This window comes from Triturus cristatus, chromosome 10 (genome assembly GCF_964204655.1).
Source record: "Triturus cristatus chromosome 10, aTriCri1.1, whole genome shotgun sequence".
Classification (NCBI taxonomy): domain Eukaryota; kingdom Metazoa; phylum Chordata; class Amphibia; order Caudata; family Salamandridae; genus Triturus; species Triturus cristatus.
This window is the reverse complement of record NC_140593.1, coordinates 816,335,077-816,354,674: the sequence shown is the minus strand read 5'-3', so window position 1 is coordinate 816,354,674 and position 19,598 is coordinate 816,335,077. Positions and strand designations below refer to the sequence as shown.

General features: G+C 41.5%; 1 protein-coding gene across 2 annotated transcripts in view; it reads right to left on the bottom strand.

The window, feature by feature from the left end:
- PIGQ (phosphatidylinositol glycan anchor biosynthesis class Q) overlaps positions 1-19,598 on the bottom strand; it is a 164,169-nt gene that overhangs the window by 57,680 nt on the left and 86,891 nt on the right. For both annotated transcript variants that reach the window (XM_085628402.1, XM_085628403.1), the window contains exon 2: positions 14,708-15,418. In XM_085628402.1, coding sequence (XP_085484528.1) covers positions 14,708-15,418 — 711 coding nt within the window. The remainder of the gene's footprint in view (positions 1-14,707; positions 15,419-19,598) is intronic.

Here is a 19,598-nt window from a genome sequence, read left to right as displayed (position 1 = left end):
ATCAATTTACATTATCAATTTTACATTACTGTGAAACGAACTCAATGTTGAATACTTAGAAACACAACTAACATACAACACAGATCAATGCACAAATTCAGATCAAAAACTTTGAGTGGCTACAGGAAGCTTTTGATATTCTAATACCACTAAGAACAACAAAACAGGACAAACGAAAACAAGCACCTTGGAGAAATATGGAACTAGAAAAAGATAAAAGAACAAATTAGAAAGCTACAATGCACCTGGTTCAAAACAAACAGCAATCAAGATAAACTTCACCTTTGTAAACTTAACAGAATATACAAGTCAACAATTTAAAAAGCTTAAATTTTTTTTTAAAAAAGATACTATTGATACAGAATTCAAAATGTTAAATGAACAAAGAATTTTATAAAATTCTTGCTGAATTTCGTAAACCTAAATGCACGGAAGGAACTCATCCCACTACTCAAGAATACACAAACAGGCAAACAATTACACAACCAAAGCAGACACGTTGGGTGTTGATTTAAAACAAAGGAAACCACCAGCACCAACCCATTTCCCAAAATTCCCTCCAAAAATAGGCTAACCCAGCATCTGCATTCCTTCAAACACATATCACATAGTGAATTTATAGATCTGGTCAAAGCGAGCAAGCCACCCAACTGACCTTCTATTCCTTGCCCACCACAAATACTAAAGAACTTCCTTTTAACTACCTCTGCTACTACACCCGTAAGAAGAATCATCAATAATTCTTTAACTACAGGAATCTTTCCTGAACACTTAAAAACGGCAAAGATACCCAAGACCCCAGCGACGAGACCAATTACAAATGGACCTTTCCTGGGTAAACTGATAGAAAGAGCAGCATTCGCCCTGATGTCCCAATTTATTGAAGGGAACTCCATACTTTCAGCCTACCAAACAGGATTCAGCCCAGGAAGAGGCTCAGAATCCGTCTTCATCGCAATCTGGGATGACCTTAAAAAGCAGAGTAGATCGGAACGGGGTTGTTGCACTACTTGTCTTGTACCTCTTAGTTGCCTTTGGCACAGTTGACCAGGACACTCGAATACAAAGACTCTATGAAGTCGGCATGAAGGGAGAATGCTCTCAACTGGATCACATTCAACCTTCAAAGCAGAACAAATGTCATCCATTCTCCCCCTCTCTCAGCTAAACCGTACTTCACAAAAGCAGGGATCACTCAAGTCTCTCTCATGCTTTTCAACATCTACATTAAGTAATTATCGACAATGATCAATACATTTCAGATCACATGCTATAACTTCGCTAATGACACACAAATACTGCTTAAAGTGGAGAGTCCCATAAACACTGGAAACTCTTCAGTTGCCTAAGAGCCATTGATCAGTTGATGACATGGAGCCATATCAAATTGAATGCTTCCAAAACTGAAATACTCACATGTGGCGCTTGGAACATTATGACCCACTCAGAGCCTGGCCTGATGATCTTGGCCAACCTCCTAAAGTATCTAAAGAAGTAAGAAACCTTAGAATTACCAAGGACTGCACGTTTTCAATGTATGCATAAGGGGTCAAATTAGCAAGATCAAGCTTCATTACAATGAAACTCTACGACTCATCTGCCCCCCCCCCCCCCCCCCCCCCCACCTGGGATTTCCACACAAGGTCCAGGCTCCTTCTCCTGTACTGTCCAAACCCGATTATGCCCAAGGCCTCTACCACAGTTCTTCGTTATCAACTATGAAAAGACTACAACGGATTCAGAACTCTGCTGCAAGACTACTCCTACATGTATAGCCACAAGTCCACATCTCCTCTGCCTTGAGGGCCCTACATTGGTTACCGGTTGCCAGAAGATCCACAACCAAACTGTTTTGTATCACCCACAAAGCAATACATGGAACAGGACCACTTTTCATCAGGAATAAAGTCACCAAATACTCTCAACAAAGAAACCTCCACTCAAGATTGCCACCTTGCCTCAAACCTCCACTATACAAGACAAGCAGTTGCAATGCAATAGGTCTCGCATTTACGAGAGTTTGAGCTACTGGCATTGTAAATGACAATGCCTTTTATTTTTGTTTTGTTTTTTAAAACATAAAAAAAGCACGGTCATTTACAATTTAAACAGATAAACCCTTGGGCAATAGATGGATTTCAATCTAGCAGTGGTTCAGGTGACTATCTATGGCCTATTGGACTAACCACACTGATATTGTTTTAAGCCCACCCCACGAGACAAAATCATGTACTAAGTTGTTCAATTGAAAAATTACAAAAACGTGTTTTAATTATTATTATCACAATCTAAAAAACATTTCTCTAAAACAGATTAAAATCTCATGCACATATCTCAGACAATTCATATAAAACAATTAATAAAATAATCACAGTTTTACACAGAACATCAATCCCAATAAAAACCACCATAGACCGAAGTGAAAAAGACGTTTTTAGACAATATACTCTGTCATTAAAGGAACATATCCTTTGGGAACATTATTGAACACCCGGCCTGCGTGCACTCCTTATCTTGCAAGTACAGGACCGAGTTACCCCTGGGATTATGTTAATCAATCATGCGTCGACGCGTTTCAATGGTTAGAATTGTAATTCCATCTTTATCAAGACCATAGTTTAAGTTTTTCTCTGTTGTTGTTCCTGACTTCTATGTCCTGTATAGAACAAACATGTATAGAAAGATATTTTTATATTCATCTAATACATAGTGTCTACCCTATAGTAATTTAAAACAAAAACACATCCTATACTTTGTCACATCACAATAATACTACCCATTGTCCCTAATTCCATTATGAGGATGCACATAACCTACATTAAGCATTCATAAAATCCTCCCCTTTCATGAGTGTACTTTAAGCATTGCACAATATTCCTAGTAAATCATCTTGTCTTGTGTAAATACATTTCAATTTTCAGACTTCTAGGCGGGGGTAAACATATGGCCAAGCCTTTGTACATTCTGATTATCCTCCCCAAACATTACATGCCATAGTTTATTGGGAGTTATACCTAGTTTTCGAATCTCCCAGTCTTTGGTCCCACTAGAGCTGATCACTCTGAAACCCATTAGGCTCTTTTTCCTTTTCTTTCCTGCTCTATTTAAATGTTGACAGACAGACATAGTTCAATTACCTTTTGCAAAAAGAAAGTCCAATCAAACTTCACCCCATTAAAATACCCGATATCTCAGTCACCTGGGTCTGCTTCTATTAAAACTGCAATCTATCTCTAAAATGAAAAAAGTAAACAATTTCTACATCAGCCTCCATATGAGTTCTTATCTCATGTAGAGTGTGTGTGTTCAGTTTAAGAAGAGGAAATTGGGCGCCTACCTCACTTTAAACAAGTAATTTGTCTATGTCCCACACCGTTGCATCTGCTCGTCACCTCAAATTAGGCTCGTGAAAAAGGTTACCATCACCTATGAACAAAATCATAATATTTGCTAGATGGCCACCCTTCACTCTATACCTGAAAATAAATAGCTATTATTCTATTTTCATACCTTAGTACCGCATTACTTATATGCACGTGGCTCCCGACTCAGTCACTTGTTATCCACGGGTCGAGGGGATTTTACAATACTCCACCACCTCTCCCTTGTCGTGCTGCATGAATAATGGAAAACACATATCTATCACGCGCCCCTTAGAACTGTATGAGATATATTCTAAATGAGGTATCTTAATGCCCGCAGTAGATTTTAAACAGGGGAAGGACGGTGCCACGGGAGCCAATTGTCTAATATAAAGTCCTCTCTCCCGAGGCCGCTTTTACCCTTACGGTAATCACCTGGATACTGCTCTACCTTCCCCTCCTTCAAAACCGCTACACTCGCAGTCGCTCGCTCGTGTCCCTACCTCCTCAAATGTAGCGGTTCGCCCAGATGTGCATCCTCCTCGTGGTGTTCAATATGACAAATGCCCGCAGGGACGCCTTAGTTAAAACAAGCATTTGCAATGCCACAGGTCTCGCTTTTACGCGAGTTTGAGCTATTGGCATTGTAAATGATGATGCCTTTTATTTATGTTTTGGTTTTTGAAACATAAATAAAACAGTCATTTACAATGGCAATAGCTTAAACTTGCGTAAATGCAAGACCTATCGCATTGCAAATGCTTGTTCTATTTGAAAGATACAATTAGTCAGTATAATTATCCTCTGATTAGTTGAATTTAGGATTATCGGGGATTAATTTTAAGAACTCAGCGAGCAAGTACTGATTACTAGTTTTATTGTCGATCTCTGCAAAGATCAATCAATACATCTTGGCCAAGACTGGGTTTGAGGTGTATTGATGCTCATCCAAAACAGTATCAGACAGGTTTCTTAAAACTATATGTACTGAATACATTCTTGAGGTTTTATAGTCCATGGTTAGATGTTGTAATGTTTGGCCCCGAGTATGCTATAAAACAGTTACTGATGACATTGTGGTTTGGACAATTACACATTTTCTCACCATATTTGTAACTGTCCAGCCATAGAAGGTCAATAAAGGTTTTATCTAAATAAAAGATACTTTGAATATGAACAATATACCTACAGCAGAGACAGCATTGCAATTTTGTTTATTCAGTAAATCAAATAAAATATATTTTTAAATTAACATTTTCTGATTGTGTCTAAAGAGTTATTAATGATTGAGAAGCGTTGTACTTAGCATGGGTTTTAAGTTTTTGAGTAACAGGCATGCTTTCTTTCCTTTGTTACTGTGTGTATTCAGTTTATTTGTCTGTAAGCTTAACGGATGTATCGTATTTGTAAATTAAAAAGGAATGAATAATAAACAAAATCACTTATGTTCGTTCTTCCTGTTTTGTGATTGAGCACTATGACCAACTTATTAATACTCAGAGAATGTGAATATTCTAACACATACTTGAGGCAGAAGACCACTATGGTACCAAATACTTTGTGAAAGAGGGGGAAGCAAACACAAATAACCATTTTGAAGAGAGTAACAACTCTGTCATTGCCTTGTAAAATATTAATGCTACCACGATTTGAAACAAACATAATCTGTTTTGGGTAATCTACACCAGAAAATATAAATAGAAAATAAGGGAATCCAGTACAATTAGACCAAAAACTAAGAATTCAAGGAAATTATTCTGAAGGGAATTACCAGGACATGTTTTTTTCTCTAAATGCTAGGATCTCTTGCAATGCAACACAGAAGAGCAACAAAACGGGGTACTCTACACCGGAAAGTATAAACCAGCGCCTCGCTGTAAACAAATTATGGAATAATCAGAGTATTTCGTTACGGTCTGTGATGTCGATTTAAAAGGCTTCTTTCGTAAACAAGAAACAGTTAGCAAAGCTGTATAAGAAAATCGTCCGCCATTGTCCCCATCACTTTCAATAAACAAAATAGTGCTCAACGCCTTATAATGCAGACAGCGTAACAAGCCAAGTAAAAGGTCCAGTCCTTATGGGCGGTAACAAATGGAGACAAGGCAGTACCAAGGCGGGACTAACAAACCTATTTTCTAATCAGAAGCCAGCATTTAGGAAGGACTTTGACACAAGCCAATCACAAATATGGGCGGAGAGCGGGCAGGGCTACCACAGCATATCCTAATACAGCATGCCTCGCAGAGCGAGCACCACATGCGCGCTGCCGCTAGGCTCGGCCTAAAAAAGAAAAAAGAAAAAAGTAGGTGGTACATCTTTCTCTGTTCAAGCAGCCAAACTATGGAATTCATTACCCCCCAATCATAAGATCCAGGGATAACTATCTTACCTTCAGAACACTACTCAAGAGTTGGCTCTTTCCTACATAACCACCATACTCAAACTTAATATACAGCATATCTCTGTGTTTGTGAACATTTATAATTTGATTATATGTATGTATCTGGATATGTGTATTTCTGTGTACAAAAATGTATAATAACTATGGTTTTAAAATATATTCTTTAGGTCTGCCTAAAAAACGTATATATTATTTATAGTTAAATATATTTTATGCTTAATATTTTATAGGTCACTGTATAATTTTCATAGAAGGTATTTAATGTTTATGGATCCAATTTTTATTAATCATAATATGTAAATATTATAACTTTATCTACAAAGTGCTTCACTACTGAAACACAAAGGAAAAGATCATTTAAAAAATAGTTCTTAAAGACAATTTGGTTAGTACAGCAACAATTGAAACCGAGTTTGTACAACACAACTTTAAATCTCAGTATATTATCTTACTTATACAAGTATATCCTTCCTATGTACCCATACATGCGTTACTTTACTCCTACTGTAGAAGAAAAAGAAAAAAGATATATTTATACCCTTCTTTATGTAGTTATGTATCTATATATGTATTACTTTGCTCCAACCGTAGAAGAAAAACACTTGACTCTCTCCAATGCACTACTATACCTCTCTCAATAGATCCTCTTCCTCCACTCTGACTTATCGCAAACCTCATTCTACTACTATGATCTCCACCATAAAACTTGTTAGTCTCCCCCCCCCCCAAATATCTCCTTGATTCATCTGAAACCTCATTTTACTACTGATCTCTAAAGCAACCCTTTCTAAATTCTTCCCTCGTGTGTCCCGCCTTTGACTAATTCGAAACCTCCTTTTACTACCATGATTTCCACAATACCTTTCTAGAGACTCTTCCCTCCCCCATTTCTCCTTTTACTCACCCAAGCCTCGCCTTTCTACTATGATCTCTCAAATAACTTCCAGAAGAATTTCTAAACTCTTTCTTCTTCAATCCCCCCATTATCCTATTCAATCCTACTAACAGATTTGCATGTCCACCACTCAAATAAAGACATATTTCCCTATGCGAATCCATCACTAATCCTTTTTTTGGCTCTGGAGGAGCATGCTCACGAAAAAGCACTTTGATGCCTTGTCAGGGATAGTAAGTGCTATATAAATACAATAAATTACCTAGTTATCTAAGACACTTTAATGGTATTCCAATGTCCTGTGTGTGCCCCTTAAAGTAAACGATAAGGAAGCAGAATAAACAAAATGGTAACAGCATCTAGAGATAAACAAGCCCTTTTTTGTGGAAGCACACAAATTCTTACCAATCAAAACAAGTAATCCTGGCTTCCAACATGAAGGCGGAGCCAAAGTCCCTCTCTAGTGATGCTCACATAATTGTTAGGTGCCAGTTGTGCTGTCAAACCAGAGCATAAGAAGATATGTCGATGCTTCAGCAGATTGTAGGATTAGAGGGGTCTTGTGTGATTACATGGGAACATGTTCTTCCAGCTGGCACAATAGAGCTGGTCCTGCAGCATTTCAGTATGTGAGGTAGCACTTACAAGACGTAAATCATAGAAACAGAAGACCTACTCTTTTAGATGCTGTGTTTTATAGTATAAGTGGTAAATGGTATTTGTGTTTAATATGATTAGTAGTAACTAATTCAAATGCAACTGTGACATGCCGGTCTTCGCATGTCAGGGCCAGGCTCTTGGAGAGGATCCATCAAGGCAATGTATTCTTTTTTTAGCATGGCTTGGGGCCACAGGGCTTGTCAAACTAGGGTTGCCTCCATTTCTAGAGCCACAGAATGCATCTTATTTTAGACCCAAATCATTTGGTGTGTAGGTCAGCAATACAGGAGAAATTATAAAATTAAAAACCGGATTTCAGAATTAGGATTAAGCAGAGGCTCTTTGGAGCTGCCAGGCTCCGAGATTTTTCCCAAAGAGCATTACATTGTGGATGTCTGCAAGTCAGCAAGTTAAAGAGTAAAGCCTCTCTGACTGCAAACCACTGGCTGTTCAGGGGTGGGGTTTTGAAAGGCAGAGGTGGAAAAGTGGGTAAGTACACCGAATGCTCAGAGATGAGATGATCCACGAGAATCTGATAAGTGTTGAAAACCATTAACAAAAAACTTTAAAATGCATATTTCCCTAACTGAGAGCCAGTGAAGGTTTTAACACTGGGCCCATACAATTCACACGTCCTGATTTTTAGAATAGCCTTGTTGCTAACTTTTTTTATTAGAACCTGTAGCTTCAATAGTGAATAGTACTGCAGCTCTGATATTTGAGAGTGAAAACATGCCAGATAATGGCGCTTACGTCAGTGTTTGAATGGAATGGTTTAAGAAATGCTTAAGGCAGATCCGATGCTTCCTGGGAAGATTGGTTAGTTGATTTGCAGAACAAATTTAGGTAGGTAGTTGAACACAAGCCAGAGACCTTTTACTTTAAGAGTAGAAGTCTATAGCTCAGAATGGCAAGGCTCTTGCTAATGGATGGAAATGAACAGAGATTTGAGGCACCTTGCGGAATCAAATTCCTTCTTTTGGAAGTTCAGGGACAGCATGTCTTCATTCAACCCACAGTGACATCCCTTGCCAGGCCCACATATAACTGGTATCAACATGCCTGTTGGAACTCACTTTGGATATCAGTACCTCTGCAAGTAGGTGTACATGGTGGTTAACAACGCCTGGCATATTATAGATCCTTATTGGATGGAACAGAATATTACTGTCCAGCTGGGGACAAGGCAGAAATGCTTCCCAATGTCACTTGAATGGAGTGTTAGGAAGGTGAAGTTCAGGCCATCAAATGGAGAAACCAAACACTCCAGCAACAGTGTGTACAGTTTCAGAGGATCTGCAGATTCAAGGTCTTGGACAGTGCCAACAAGTCAGGAAGGACAGTCAGGGTCCATCCTTCATAGTCGTTGGGCGGTGCGACTGCAAGCATAGATCTTATGTTCTATGGAAGAGGGCAGACTGAAAGAGGTCTAAAATTGGATTTCTTGCTAAGGCAGACAGTTCTATTGGTATATCAATGCACACCAATACAGTGGATAGCGAGAGGAGTGTTAAAGCTGAATAAATATCTGAGGCAATTGGATAGAAAGTGGGCTTTTCATTCTTGGCAAATCCATGCTGGCATGAGTGAGTTAGGTGCCAGGTCGTGTACAATGCTCTTTTCCAGAGTGATGGGATGATTTGACTTAGGATTTTGCTGTAATTCCCAGATGGTGTTCAGCAGGCAGTATCCAAGGCGGGAGCCTACGGGTTGGGGCTTTATTATTTTGACAACACAAGAGGAGATGTGGTTGAAGAATGGTGCTGGAAGAGCAGCCAAGATTACTGAAAGGGGAAATAGACTGGTGGAAACGAGTTTGGCTTTTCCTAAACACAAGCAGGTGGTTTCTCTGGAAGCAAAGATATGGGGGTAGCAAAGCAGGAATTATTCATTTTAACACTTCACATTGATATTTATGAGGCTGTATCAATTATACTGATAATAAAGGAGGGTTTCGCCAAGTTAATGCTATTTGAGCAGAGCTTTAGAAACTTTGGACTTCCTCAGTTTGTGTTCTTTTGTTCTTCTCTGGTTTCTTTGGAATAGGTGCATGCTTTTCAGCCAGCTGTTGCTCTTTCAGGAGGTCGACTTCACCCAAAACTTTAGGTAGCACAGAATGTAGGACCGAGAGTAATAATATAAGCTGGGGATGTTGAAGAAAGATGGGAGAGTAATGACAGGACAGCTTTAGATCAGGAGTGAAGAAAGACCATGGGTTTGCTTTTGTCATTGTAAATCTGCATTGAGATGGAGATAGTTTGAGGTGTTAGGATAAGCGAAACCTTTATTGAATAGGCATTATACAGAATATATATATATATATATATATATATATCAAGGTGTACAGAGGGGAAACTTTGTGGTTTGGGAGAAGATCCAAGATGTGCCTGGCTCATTTGGAGGAAAGGACACCTCAAAACAAAAAGCAGCTGCTTGAAGGGCGTGGAAGGACAGGGGTTTATATTTGCCTTCGCCTAAGGTGAGGAATAAGCCTTGACGGGCGAAGAGAATCACACTACCAGAGAAGTGGATGCCAACCTTCAGCAGGTGCTGCTGGGTTCTTGGGTGCTCTCTAGCAGTTCTACTGTTAGCATGTGGTTTTCTTTCCCAACGGAGCACTGTTGCCATCTCTGAGCAGCAAACGAGACTTATGTGCAAGATCAGAAACACCCAACAGTCTAAGCAATCATTACAGCAAGCGCTTTCTTGGGGAAATAATCATTTTCCTATTTAAAAACAAATTACACGTAGGTTTCCTCGTGCCACAACATGTTTTCTTGTGTAACACTAGTGAGCTGTACTTGAATTACGCATCATTTAGGGTTTAGTGGAGATGCTCAATAGCTGGAAACCTGTCCTTCTCCCACCGTATCTATCAAAACGTTCCCTACCCCTACTTAAAGCTGGGGGAACAGATAGGTTTCCAACGGTAGTGCCTCAGATGGCTCCGTTGTTAAAAACATTTACCCGCCAGCCCATACGCCACAGGACTGCTGGGGTCACAGCATTGGAAGCCCTGCCCTAAATTCCAACGCTGATTTTTGCTGCCCCGGTCGGCCATGCACTGGGTGTTGGAACTACGCAGGAAAAGAAGCACATTTTCCCTTTTACACAGGGAGAATACTCTCTAATCGTCAGGAACATTTCTTTTTCGTTCTCCAAAAATACTGTTAGTTCTTTTTTTTGTTTTTTATTATTCAACCCTGTGTTGACTGATCCCTTGGAATAGGAGTGTAGTGCTGACTCCTGGCTTGCCCTGGTAGCTTGTTTATTACAGCTTTGGCTACAACTCGTTTGCGGCTTTAACAGCTTTGTCTGGAATACACATTTATTTTCACAAATAACAGTCCGGACCAGAAGTACGATGTGTTTGCCAAAGACATTCAATTGGTTACAACGGGTAATTTGACCTCTCTTCCTGGACAAATTGTGTAAACCTGGGTGTATTACTTTATACCCATGTTCTTAGGTCTTGCCTGCGACAGTGCATGCACTGTCATTTGCACTAGAGCCTTGAAGCCCACACATTGCTTAATATTTGTTGGCTTTATTGTCACTCTTATTTACTGCCTTCTAATTGGCCAGCGGATACTGGCATTTCCTGCCTTCCGCTGATCGCGCTGTGATTGAGGTACAACTTTTATATTTTCTTCTTTCAGGTTACCCTTGTTGAACCCTCTTGCCATTTGTAGTTATGTGTTACTGTGCCACACAGATTTAAAATAACCCTTTTCTCCTTTAAAAAGAACATTTATTGTGATGCTATCATATACTTCTAAATATATTTTCACTGAGACATGGGCAGAATTTCTTTATCTGATAGGAGTTTTTGCCAAATGTCTTATTAACAGTTTTGTTCAGAATCACAGTTGTATCGAGTTCTAACAAGAATTGACAAAGCCAATCGTTGTTGCATTAGAGACTACTGCTTTGGCATTGCCTATTGTTCATGCTGTACAGCATGAGCATTTCCGCCTTTGACACTGGTTTGTAGCTATGATGTACAGCAATGTGACTGCTGTGCAGCATAGCTAAAAATAATAATAAAAAAAGACTGATGAATTCAGCTCTGATTTGCATATGGCTGGGTCAAAACTGGGGTGGCATGGTGAGCAAAAGAACAATGGATTTAACCAAGATCTCTTGACTGGGGGTGAATGTTTGATTTGCTCTGCGTTCCGTCCATCATCGGTGTCTCTTTTGCTCCCCCACTTGTCCCCCCAAATTCACCCGGGTATATCCAGACGTGGGACCCAGGATGAATGTGCCACTGGATTCAAGCTAGCCTGGCGGATGAGGGGTGATGCTCTAAAAACCAGTCCCAGGATGCTTGCTTCTGATCCAGGGAGGACCTGGCTTGGCATTTTGGGCTAGACTGTTCCATGAGGCACAGGGTCAAGCCTGATTTGCATATGGTTGGGTCAGAACTGGGGTGGCATTGTGAGCAAAAGAATGATGGATTTAACCCAGATCTCTTGACTGGGGTGAATGTTTGATTTGCTCTGCATTCCGTCCATCATCTGTGGGTCTTTTGCTTTCTCACCCTAAGTGTGCCACGTATTCCCAGATGTGGGTCCCGGGCTTACAGTGCCAATGGATTCAAGCTAGCCTGGCTGATGAGGGAGGATGCACTGAAACCGGTCCCAGGATGCTTGTTTCCGATCTAGGGAGGACCTGGCTTGGCAGTTTGGGCTGGACTGTTCCATGAGGCACAGGGTCAAGCCTGATTTGCGTATGGCTGGGTCTAAACGGGGGTGGCATGGTGAGCAAAAGAACAATGGATTTAACCCAGATCTCTTGAATGGGGGGTGAATGTTTGATGTGCTCTGCATTCTGTCCATCATCTGTGTGTCTTTTGAATCCAGTTCTAAAACACTTAAAACAAAGCATATTAGCCATAGCTGCATCATAGCGTTTCATTAAATGAGTTTTAGCCACACTGTAAAGCATCTTTGCTGGTTAACAGTATGGCTTCAGAACATTTCCAAATGCAAAAGCTCTCATAGATGAATGCATGATTGCCATTGCCAATAGAACAGTGTACTGCCAGCATATTCGGATCTTCTTACCCTCATTTGAGTTACTATGATCATGGATTATAAGGAATCATTCTTTTTATTTGTTAGGGTCTACATGGCACACAAGAAAAGAACGCATTCTCTTCCATGCAGGGAGAAGACTCTATGCATCAGGGGCATTTCTGTTTTTTAAACCATTTAGCCTTTTGTTTAATTAAGGCCTGTATTCTCCCATTCACATTTTTGTAGGGAGCAATTACCAAGGCTGTTTTGCTGGACTAGCCTTATACGTATTTTTTGCCATTGCCATAGGAGAGGTAAACTGTCAGGATAGCTGAAAATTCTTCCCCTCCCTTGCGCTACTAGGATCATGAATTCTAAACAACTTTACCTTTTTTTTATTTTTTATTTATGATGGTCTACATGGCACTGCCTTACTTCCGTGTGAAGCCTAGAACTTTTTTCATTTATGTACAAACATACCTCGACCTACTCTAGGTATTCATTTTTGTTCCCTTTTCTTTTTTAAATGTGCTCACATCAGTATATTGACTGGTTACTTATTCATAGTTCTTTAGTAGGAGTCAGGAAGAATACACATTTAAAGATTTCTGTACTTGGTATGTGTGCGAGTGCACGTCTCTGTGTTTATGTTTGGGAATGATAAGGAGGTTTTTTTACTCACTGCCCCCACCCATGAAATGCTGGGCCTGGCACTATTATGGAACTTTCTGGTAAAAGGCAAACCCTGAAAACGGTGGCAATCCCTAGCCATGTTGGTCCCTGCACATAGATTTAAATCCCTGTCAACATGATGGCTTTGGCAAAATTGTTGTATTAGCTTGCACCATGCAGGTCCTGGCACAATGGTGGTAATACCAGGCAAAATGCTGGCATTGGTACAATCCCTAAAATCATGAAGGTCCTGGCACAATAGTGGTCATCTTTGAAAACATGCTCACTGTGGCACAACGGTGGTTTATACCCGTCCAAAGGCTGGACCTGGCAGGTGGTAGTAATCCTGCCAACTGGGTGGTCTTGGCATAATAGTAGTAATTCATGGTACAATCCTAGACCTGGCACAATGGAAGTTAACCCCCATCGACATGCTGGCTTTGGCTCAAAGGTGGTCATTATTGATAAAAGGTTGTCAATTGCACAATGGCGGTAATACCAGGCAACATGCAGGTGCCTGTGTAATGGTGGGAATGCTGGATAAAACGGAAGCCCAAGAACAATGCTGGTAGTTCCTGGCAACTTGCTTGTACTGGTACCATGGTGGTAATTTCTGGTGAAATTCTGGCCTGGCATAATGGTGGCAATCAATGGCAGGCAACATGCTGGCTCTGGGACAATGGTAGTAATCGTTGACAACATGCTCACTGTGGCACAGTGGTGGTATTTTATTGGAAAAGGCTGGCCCTTGCATGGGGTGGTAATTCTGCAAGCATGCAGCCCCCAACACAATTGTGGTAATTCCTTGGAACACGTTAGCCCTGGCACAATGGTGGTAATTCTTGAAAACATGCTGGTAACCTCTGTCAACAAGCTGACCCTGAGCAATTCTGGTAATCCCTGGCAACATGCTTGCCCTGGGTCAATGGTGGGATTCTTCGAAAAATGATGGACAAAGCACAATAGTGATAATCCATACGAACATGCGGACAATGGCACCATGGTGGTATCTGTCAATATGATGGCTGTGGCACAATGGTGGTAATCCTGCAAACATGGTGGCTGTGGCACAATGGTGGTAATTCCTGCCATATTGAGGGCAGCCATGATATGATGGTGTCAACGCATACATATAAATCATTTTTTAATACATTGAATTTCTGATCGGGTCAGAGAAGAACCAGTGCAAGTGAACATATGTAACAGGTAGGATAGTGTAACTGCTCAGCCAACCTCTCTCAAGGTCTATTGGCCCAGTTTAAATGGGGGGTGGGGGCTCGTCAAGGCAAAACCTGTTGTATTTGTACATGTTTGTTCAAATTACGCATTTTTTAGCCTTCTGTTTCTCTAACCGTTGGTTCTTCTAACTTCTATTTTTAAAATGTTTCTTTTCTTACTTTTGAAATGAGACTCAATAGCTGTAAATAAGAGACTGGGGCAGTGAAATGGAGGGAGTGAGGAAGCTCTAAGAAGCTGAGAAAGGGAGAGAGCAATGAAATTAGAACACTTTTTCTGGTATTTCAGTTACTCTACGGTGTACTGCCAGAAAAAGAAATTAGGATCGGGGTATAACATGAACAGCAACATAAAGGGGCTTTAATGGGTGAATGTGAAGTAATACAGCACAGCTAATAGAAGTAGCTGTATCCTTGAAAGACCAGAGCCTTGGAGACATTTGGCAACCTTCACCTACCTGCTTTCATAAATGCCTGCCGCAAGAGACAGCAGCACAGACAGAAACATGCACACAGGAACAGCAGCCCGCTTTGACAGCTCCACGATGATGCTGCCCTCCCGGCCCTCTGCTTGCCAGTGGGTTAGCTTTATTGGTCCCTCATCATACTTGTCCCTCATGAAGAGTGCTTCACTCTTGGCCACTGTGTCGAAGACCGCTCGCAGCTCAGAGCTGGGGGCTAACTTGGAAGACAGTACCGCGTGGTCCCCAGCACCTAGCTGCTTTTCGGCGGGGTGGAAAAGTGACAGCATGGCCTTGCGCTGATCATAGTAAATGAGGATGGCGGAGTCCCCCTCAACATCGTTGCCCTTCAGTATGTGGCAACTCAAGAACTTAGAGTCCTTTTCCCTTCGGAGTTGCACCCACAAATCGTGGGTGAAGATGGTGCTGAGATCTCCCAAAAAACGCTGTAACTCTTCTTCTTTTTCCTCTTTGCTGTTGCTCCATGTCCCCAGCACACACAAGTCCACCTGGCTCACTTTCTGGAGGTCTGCAAGATACCGCTTTACATGGCCAGGAATGAAAGGGAAGTGAAGGACAGCCAGTACCACGGCAGAGTTCTGTTCTGGGATCCATCGGCCAATCAGAAGACCACTGTCGGCTGAAGAGCAACACGAGGGGAAAAACAGCTTCACTGCCATACCTGGTATCCTGGGGCAGCGCTCCGACCTGTCGAAAAAATGGAAGAAAATGTATAATATAACACTTGGATGAATAAAACATTTCCAAACAATGTTTATCTCCCTCAGGTCCAGAAAAGCAAAGATCAGTGTTGGTTTTGTGCATTTGGCACCTTGGTAATTTAGGAAAAGCTAGGACGGCTATCATAAACGGACAGGTGGAAATATTATGTTGATGCAGCATGTACGTTTATATGAAATCACTTGTATTTCCTCTTCTCACATCCCCAGAGAAACACAACCTGTTGAGAAATACACCTGCTACAGGATTATTGACCGTTGAAGCAATGGCGCAGGCACCACAACGGCTGGGCTAAGGGTTAAGGAACCTACTCCAATATAGGTAGGAAATAATCCATATTCAACAATATGCCTCATAAATGTAAGCAATGGTAGCCATGGTACCCGTCTCATCCCAGACCCCAGAAGACCAAAGTGCTTCACACCAAAACATTATTCAATGGGCTGCCTTGCTGGCAGCAGTATATACATGCAACGAGGCCAATGGCAGGGTAGAGGAGTGATATAGCTCTTAAAGTTAGATAAAACTGATACAACTTTAATCCAATTTCTTACAAATATCCATCCCAAAATCATAAAATGTTCATGCTCTTCCTATACACAACCTATACCTAAACCTTAAAACCCCTCACTACTTCTATACACTACCAATCCCTGAACCCTAAAAGCCTCTTACTGCCCCAATATACGACACATCCATGAACACCAAAACCCATTACTACCATCCCTGAACTCTAAAACCCATTACTGCCCCTATACTGACCACATATCTGAATCCTCATAACACATATCACTATTCTCAAAAAATGAATCACTTCATAAATTTACATTATATTAGGTTATTGTTTATGTATTACAGTTATTTAAACTTTCTCAATGCTTATGCACTTTCAATTGTATTACTATTATTAAATTATTTTAAATTACAAATTAAGTATTACGTTACATTACTTGCACTTATTCCTAAACCAGGGCCCAAGTTTCCAGTTCTAGGTTTTAACTTGAGTTGCCAGAACACACATGGTTTAGATTTCTTAAATACATCCCATTGTCTAACCAGAAACAAGGATTTACATATGGAAAGTCCATTGATACCGAAATGATATAAATTCAATAAGGGGAACCATAGATATGAATTCTTAATTTTTTAAGTAGAATTAGTGGCAAAAAGCACAAGGGTCCAATGACAGTCAATGGTCATGGTAGACTGGGACCGAGGTGCAGTTTGAGGCGGACCACAAAGGAGCATGGGTCGGATACACCAACCAGGTTCATCATGTTCAAACATTTTATCACTCGATCAAGATTTATAAAGCGCTGCAAATCACCTGTGAGGGTTTCAAGGTGCTGGAGTCGATAGCTGCCTTCCCTTTCTACTGCACATCTCCAGCAACAGCCCTTCCTTTCTCGTTGCCTTCTTTCCTTCAGCCCCCCCCCCCCAAACTCTGCCACAAACATTGCATTATTCCTTTGTCCGAGCCTAAGGAGCCTTCAGCCTCCACCTCATCCTTCTCACTCAGGCATTCCCTCTCGTCCATCAGTCTTTCAACTCTTTCGGGCCCTGTACTACCCACCTTTCTCCCTTTGGGTACAAAATAATGCTTTTAAGTCTAATCTGTTTAGTAATAATTATCAAATGATCACAACAATGAATTTTAGGCATCTCTTACTTCACTTAATCCTCCTCTTTCCAAGAGATGTGTCTAACTTCACTGTGTTCCTTCCTCATCTACATCCTCTCGCTGTTTTTCTAGATGCCTTATCTTTTGACCGTTTGGTTTTCGAGTCGCTGTTATCCTTCATTCAGCAGCTCTAGTGTTGTTACATCTTTATTAGGCCATGGACTCTACATCAGACGATCTCCACATCTAAATTACAAGCTACAACAAACCCAGAATGGCACAGCGACAAAAAGTCCTAAACCTCAGTTTATAGTACTATGATACTTTTGCTCACAAAGCTCTGCAATGGTTACCAGTCAGAAATAATCTCCTTCAACGACTCTGCACTATTCACTGAGCGATCCATGGGACTAGGCCAGTCAATGTAAATTCAAGCTTTACAGTCAAATGAAAAACCTCAGATCCATATTGGCTAGTCTCTTGGTCATTCCCAATCCTACCATGGTGGAAACTGCTATTCTGTACCGACATGCAAGCTCTGGAACACAATCTCAAAAGCTAAGTAGCACTCAAAAAAGAAATAAAGCCCTAGATATTCCCAAATCAGGACTCCTTAAAATGTCAAAGTACAAATCATACGTGTTTATATATGCAGCCTCTAAAGCTATCCCTTCTTGCATACCATTCCATAGGCAAGTGGCTGCCACATGTTGCTGCAGCATGCCTGGACGACATTTCTGGGTTCACGACAACATCAAAACATGACTCCTTGGTGATAGGTCACACAACACTCATCTCCAACCATGAACAATAAACAGATTGGATGTTCTCCAGAGTAACTAGAAAGCATTTTGTTAATTGGTAGGAGATTGCTACAGAAATGCTACTACACAATATACTACACCCATTTAATTCTACAACGATAGTCCTTTTTAGGTCTCGCCTGGCGAAAGCAGCGCATGCGCTGTTCGCCACGCGAGGGTCTTTTGTAATCAATTCAGCCAAAGCTGAATGCACGCGCGTCCAGATGGACACAGATGGCTACTCTCGCCATTCACAAAGCTAAACATGCACGCGTAGAGACAAAAAAATTGCATGCGCATGTGGACAGCCCGACGCGATCTTTGTTTACTTTAATTAGCGTAGGGATGTGCACAGACGCGTGCATTTTTTTGTCCATACGCGTCTGACGGACCCCGTGCACTCTCCTTCATGCCTCCTCTTCCTTTCGTGCACGCATGAGCGAGCTCCGTGCCTGAACAGCGCTCCTGCTCAACTGGTGGCTGGCTTTCCTTTCTCTCCCGACACGGCATGTGCGTGCGCCCTTATTTATTTATTATGGTGCCGCAATCACTTAGGGCTCGCCGGTGTCTGTGTATCACAGTTTCAGCATGTAGTTCCCTGCTACTGCTCGTAGCTTCAAGCACCGCCCGCATCTCATTTTTTATTCAACCGGTGCCTCATCCCATATCAAAAGACATGCATCTATCTAAAACACCCACTCGCCCCTGAACCTCCCGTAAGTTATTAAAAATGAGCTTGCAAGACTTTGCGAAAAACATGGTAAACATGAAATACATTCCGAGTTGGAAAATGGTTAAACGCCACTCTCAGCCAAACCGGACCTGTCGTTGGTAAACGCTGGTCTGCAGCAGCCAGACAGTTTGTTGAGCGAAGCTCGGCCCATGCAGCGGGTACATTCTTATAGCAGCATGAGGGTCGGTCCATACACGGTGGTGTGTGGCCAAGGTCCGGTGGAGATCGAGTAACAATAGTTGTTTTGTCTTTTAGGCGGCCAAACCTGGATCTTTTGGTTGAAAATGAATAAATCAAAGTGAAGCCCCTGAGACTGCAGAAGATGATGACTGAGCTCTGTTGCGGGAAGTGCGCTCAGTCAGCAACATTTGTTGTACCTGCAGTGGTGTACCCTGGTGCCTCCTGTTAGGTGTGTGTCTGCAGTCTCGGGAAACAAGGGCGGCGGAGGACGGATTCCTCACTGACAAAATGCTAGATAAGCCAATGTCTGACAGGTAAATAAGAGCATGAGAGATGCAGACATATGCTCCGGGGTCTCAGAAGAATAGACGCAGCGAACGCAGAACTAAGGAACAGCACCTCTCTCTCTCTTTCTTTCTCTGCTCACTAAAATCATCCGCTTTCTCTGCCTCGGTCCCCCTTTCCCTCTCCCGTGTTTCTATCTGACTGTCTTGCCCTGTCTCTCACGCTGTCGCCCTCTTTCCTCTCTCGCCACACGCCCCGCTCTCTCTACCCACCTCTCTCTCTCTTTCTACATAGCTCAACATCACACATAGGGCAATACAAAATTTGGACATCCATGAACTTAGAAAGGGGATCTTTATTTAAAACGTATGAAATAAGATTTTCTGATAAATTTAGAAGGGATGCGTTGCATTCCAATTATACATACACTCCCTGAATGAATGAATAAATGAATGGGTGGGTGGGGTGCTGGATAGACGGGTAGAGGAATGTATGGATGAAAACAATAACGAACAGGGCGGCTGC